General features: G+C 40.7%; 1 protein-coding gene across 1 annotated transcript; it reads right to left on the bottom strand.

Moving 5' to 3' along the window:
* Positions 1 to 1,699: 1,699 nt before the first annotated feature.
* Positions 1,700 to 3,893, bottom strand: LOC138341841 (uncharacterized). Its single transcript, XM_069293829.1, has 6 exons — positions 3,673 to 3,893; positions 3,203 to 3,417; positions 2,771 to 3,151; positions 2,472 to 2,662; positions 1,917 to 2,225; positions 1,700 to 1,789 (listed from the first exon to the last, which is right to left on the bottom strand). The coding sequence occupies exons 1-6, from the start codon at positions 3,891 to 3,893 to the stop codon at positions 1,700 to 1,702; spliced, it is 1,407 nt and encodes a 468-aa protein (XP_069149930.1).
* Positions 3,894 to 6,084: the final 2,191 nt, after the last annotated feature.

Genomic DNA, 6,084 nt, shown 5'->3' with positions numbered 1-6,084 from the left:
AAAAGTCTATACTAAGATCCACCTGAGGGCCCAACTCTTTCTGCATAGACCGCCAGAAATGAGATGTAAATTGGGTGCCACGATCTGAAATAATAGATATAGGAACCCCATGCAACCGAACTATCTCCCGAATATAAATCTTGGCTAACCTTTTTGAGTTATAGGTAGTCTAAACTGGTACAAAGTGTGCAGACTTAGTCAATAAATCCACAATGACCCATATAGCATCGAACTTACCCAAGGTGTGTGGCAATCCTACCACAAAGTCCATAGCAATACGCTCCCACTTCCACTCAGTTATAGGCATCCTTTGTGTCACACGTCCAGGCTTTGGTGTTCATACTTCACTTGCTGACAATTTAAACAATTGGATACAAAATCTACTATGTCCCTCTTCATGTGACACCACCAATAATGTTGTTTCAAGTCACGATACATCTTAGTAGCCCCCGGATGAATCGAGTACCTTGAACTATGGGCCTCCTCCATGATTAATCTAGTCAAATCACCTATACAAGGAACACAGATACGAACCTTAATCCTCAAAACTCCCTCACTATCAAGAATTGCAGTCTTGGCTTCTCCTTTTAACACCTTGTCTCTAATCTTACATAAATCACCATCATCAAACTATTGAGCCCGAATCTGTTCCAACAAGGATGATCTAGCCTCCATATAAGCCAACACCTTACGAGGTTCTGAAATATCAAGTCTCACAAAACCATTGGCCAAGGAGTGGACATCCCTAGCTAAAGGACGCTCGTCGACCTATAACATGGCTAGACTACCCATACTTACCGCCTTTCGACTCAAGGCACCTGCTACAACATTTGCCTTGCCTGGATGATAAAGAATAGTCATGTCGTAGTCCTTGAGCAACTTCAACATCTCTGCTGCCTCAAATTCAGATCTCTCTGATTGAATATATATTGGAGGCTACGATGATCTGTGAACACCTCACAATGCACACCAGAAATATAATGCCTCCAAATTTTCAATGGAAACACAACAGCCGCCAACTCTAAATCATGAATAGGATAATTCTTCTCATGAACCTTCAACTGTCTCGAAGCATAAGCTATCACTTTTCCCTTCTACATTAATACACAACCAAGACCAACCCGAGAAGCATCACAATATACAACAAAACCCTCTCCCTCAACTGGTAGGGTCAAAATCGGAGCAGTAGTTGATAAAGTCTTGAGCTTTTGGAAACTAACCTCGCACTCGTCAAACCACTGAAAAGTCACCTCCTTCTGTGTCAATCTAGTTAATGGAGATGCAATGGATGAGAAACCCTCAACTAATTGTCGATAATAACCTGCAAGGCCTAAGAAACTCTGCATCTTAGTAACTGAAGCAGGTCTTACCCAATCCTAACTGCCTCAATCTTCTTAGGATCTACCATGATACCCTCCTTGGACACTACATGTCCTAAGAATGCTACCGAACTAAGTCAAAACTCACACTTTGAGAACTTTGCATAAAGCTTTTTCTCCTTTAGAATCCCAAGCACAATCCTCAAATGATGCTCATGTTCCTCCTTACTGCGTGAGTATATCAATATATCATCAATGAATACAATAACAAAGGAATCCAAATACGGTTTGAACACTCCATTCATCAAGTCCATAAAAGCTGCAGGGGAATTAGTCAATCCAAAAGACATCACCAAAAACTCGTAATGGCCATAACATGTTCAAAAAGTTGTGTTAGGCATATCCTCTGCCCTAACCTTCAGCTGATTATAGCCAGATCTCAAATCAATTTTGGAGAAAACTGAAGCACCCTGCAACTGATCAAATAAGTCATGAATACGAGGTATCAGGTACTTATTTTTTATGGTTACCTTGTTCAACTGTCGATAGTCAATACACATACGCATAGATCCATCTTTCTTCTTCACAAAAAAAAACTAGAGCACCCCAAGGAGACACACCCGGTCTAATAAAACCTTTGCTCAATAAATCATGTAACTGCTCCTTCAGCTCTTTCAATTCAGTTGGTGCCATACAATAAGGAGGAATGGAAATAGGTTGAGTGCCTGGCTCCACATCAATACAAAAATCAATATCACGATCTGGTGGAAGACCTGGCAAATCAGCCGGGAATACCTCTGAAAATTCACTAACCACTTGAATAGACTCAAGCATAGGAGTCTCAACATTAGTATCTCGAATGTGTCCCAAGAAAGCCAAACATCCTCTCTGTACTAACTGACGGGCCTTAAGAAATGATATCACATCCTTATAAGGGTGACTAAGAGAACCTCTCTATTTTACTATAGGAATTACAGGCATAGCTAAAGTAATTGTCTTGGCATGGCAATATAAAATTGCGTGGTAAGAAGATAATCAATCCATACCAAGAATCACATCAAAATCTATCATATCTAAGACCTTTAAATCTACATGAGTGTCATACCCCATCAAGGTAACAATACATAATCGATACACCCGATCTACAACTACAGAATCCCCGACAGGAGTAGAAACACGTATCAGCAAATCAAGAGACTCACACAATATATCTAGACTAGGATCAAAATATGTGGACATATAAGAATAAGTAGATCCTGGATCAAATAATATAGTAGCTGGTCGATGACAAACCATAATAATACCTGTGATAACAGCATCTGAGGCTTCAGCCTCTGGCCTACCTGGAAAAACATAATAGTGAGAACGACGTCCATCAGATTGTGAACCTCCACGACCACCACGTCGACAAGAAGGAGAACCACCTCTACCTTAATGAGAACCACCTCTACCATTCTGTGCACCACCCCTAGCTGGAATTTGTGCAGCCCTGGAAGTCGAAGTCTGAGAACCCTTATGTAAGCCACCACGTCTGGTCCTAGGGCAGTCTACCACAAAGTGTCCCATATCACCACACTCAAAACAGCCCCTACAAGACGCAGGCTGATTAGAGGAACCTGCATGACCTCCACGAACTACATGTCTAGAAGATGAACCCTGTGAAGTATGCACCGAGCTCGAAGAGTTATGCCCAGCGTAACTAGCCTCAGATACTGGTATAGCAGTGTGAATGGGTCTACTGGAGTGAGGGTTATAAGCTCTGCCCAAGTAAACCCGACTCCTAGGAGGAGCACCACCATTATCACCTGAATAACGAGTCCTCTTCCCTCTCGCTGCTCAAATCCGTCACGACAAATCATGTTTAACTCCTTAGAGGCATCTACCACTTCTGAATGGAACACCAGAAGTAGCAACCTGAGAAACTCCTAGACGGATCGGAATAATCAGCCCCTTAACAAACCTTCTCACTCTCTCAGCCTCTGTGGGAAGTATCATCAAAGCATGTCTAGCCAAGGCATGAAATTTACCCTCATACTCTGCAACCGACATACCACCTTGTTGCAAACCCTCAAACTCGGCCCTCTTGTGCTCCCTCTCACTGCGTGGAATAAATTTGGATAGAAATACCTGAGTAAACTGAGTTCAGGATAGTGGATGGGATCCAGCTGGCCTACTACTAATATAATCCCTCCACCACTGCTTAGCAGAGCCAGTCATCTGAAACGGTGTGTAGTCAACTCCATGAGACTCCACTAATCCAAGATTATGCAACCTCTCATGACAACTAACTATAAATTCATATGCATCCTCAGCTAAGTCACCAATATAAGTAGGAGGATTCATTAGTCTGAACCTCCCAAACATCTTTTGCTCATCAATAGTCATAGAAGGCTTGTTCACCAAATATGATGTCATATCTGGAAACTCCATACTATCAAAATGAGGAGCTACAGCGGCAGCTGGCTGAGTCCTGGGAGTCTGAGAATCTGGAGCAACTATCGGATCTGGAGTTTGACCTTCAACACGGGCCTGTGAGCCAACAAAAGTGACAGGAAAAGCTCCTGCCTGAGCCATCCCCTCTAGGATTCCTAAATACGAGTCAAGGTATCTTGAAGCACTGGGGTGACAATAGTACTGGGTGGAGCCTGAGCTGGACCATCCCCCTCGACACGATCTTGCACATCCCCATGAATAACCTCTGCATCAGGAGGTACGGTTCTATCACGACCCTGGGTAGCTATTAGTACTTGACCTTCCACATGTGCTGCAATACGGGCCCTACCCCAACCTCGAGTTTGTCCCCTACCTCTACCTCGGATAGTGTTCCCCGAAGCAGGCGCAAGAATAGGGTCCTGACCCCACTTGCCGATGTACGATTCCTCGCCATTTGAGAGAAATTGAGATATCATGATTAGAATTTCCACAAGGTCAAGTGTGCACGATAATGAATAAAAGAACAGAATATTTCCTAAATGTCCTATAGCCTCTCGAAGATAGGTATGGACGTCTTCATACCGATCCGCAAGACTCTACTAGACTTTGCTCTTGTACTCTTGAGATCGATGAACCTAGAGCTCTGATACCAATTTTGTCACGACCCAAATTTGCAAGTCGTGATGGCACCTATGTTCCCAACCAATAGGTAAGCCAACCCAACATATTAACCCAACTAAACCACCAAATGAGTAAAAAGACTAACACTTAGAAAGAATCTCCAACATTGAGTTTCTTATAAGTACGAAATGCGTAAGCTAAAAATAATATATCACCCAAGAATTGATGTCTTAAGTACAAGAGCTTCTAAAATACGATGCAAGTCTGAAACTAAAATGACAAATCTAACATAAAAGATATTCTGTCGGAATACTAAATATTAAAAGATAGAGAGAGGTGTGGTCCACGGAACAAACAAGCAGCTCACCACAACTCCAAGACACTCCAAGCTCGGACTCAAAATGCTCCACGAGATGCACTCGTACCCGGAAACGAATCTACACCACAAAGACTACAACAAGTGTAGTATGAGTACGAAACCACGTGTACCTAGTATATCTCATTGACCGACAACGAAGAAGTAGTAACGGATGTTTATATAAGAAAAATGAATTCTATAATTATACAGTCTAAAATTCACTCGCCAGTCAAGTTTTATCAAGTAGAGGAAATCAAACATTAAGAAAATTCCAAGCATCAAATAAAAACACATAATCCTCAAGAATGAAGGATGTGATGAAATGCAATGCAATATGATGCCATGAATGATATGTCTCAGAATATCTAGTACTTTATCAACCGTATATACATAATACGCCTCAAAAGTACATCAAGAGGTCATGACCCATGGGGGACTCGCGAGGTCTATATACCGACACGGACGATCTCCACGTGTCTGTGCGGACAATCTCAACGCACAATCATAAAATTAACAATTTCCACACGGACGGTCTCCACGTGCCCAAATTACAATCTTAACATATCACCATCCCCAGCACGGACGATCTCCACGTGCCCAACTTATACTCAATCTCATGTCAATGCATGTACACAATATTATTTCAAATAAGGGGATGATGATGCACCTCAATCAATCAAGTATCAACATAATACATAATCACCTCAATAATAACAACTATATGAGTGTAACAAAGAAAACACAATCACACAAGGATTTCAAGTCAATAATACATCAGCTAATAACCATATGCTTTAGCATTTTCAAATTTCAATCCACATTCTATAGTAGTAACTTCCTTTTTATAATACTGGTACTCGTATCAATGCCTATCACACCATTGATACGAGACCCCCATCTTTCGCCCTTACCTATTGTCTATTTCTTTTTTTTAATATTTAATTAGGAAAACGTCCTTCAACAAGTCTAAAAAGTCTTAACATACCTCAAGTGCCGAATTCGTGTTACGAATCTTCAAGATAGTTCCTTCCCTTTTTGCAAAATTTTGAAATGTTCACGATCTACCTATGATGCAATATTCATAAGTAAGCCAGTTTGTAGACATTCATATTATTATGTGCCTATCATAGACCCTAAAATTCACTCATACTTCTAATCAAGCTCTAAATCTTGATATAATTTGTTTGCCAAAATTATTGTATTTGCTAAATTTCAAGTCAAGAACTTATCTTTAACCTCTCCAAATATCCTAGAATTCAATGTTAAATCATATAATATACAGCTAATAATTAAGTACCTATCTCAATATATCAAAAACTAGTATCATAATTTAATAAAATAATTACAAATAAG

The sequence above is a fragment of the Solanum lycopersicum genome, chromosome 1 (genome assembly GCF_036512215.1).
Source record: "Solanum lycopersicum chromosome 1, SLM_r2.1".
NCBI classification, from domain to species: domain Eukaryota; kingdom Viridiplantae; phylum Streptophyta; class Magnoliopsida; order Solanales; family Solanaceae; genus Solanum; species Solanum lycopersicum.
Note: the sequence above shows the minus strand (reverse complement) of the source record. Positions and strands in the feature narration are given on the sequence as shown.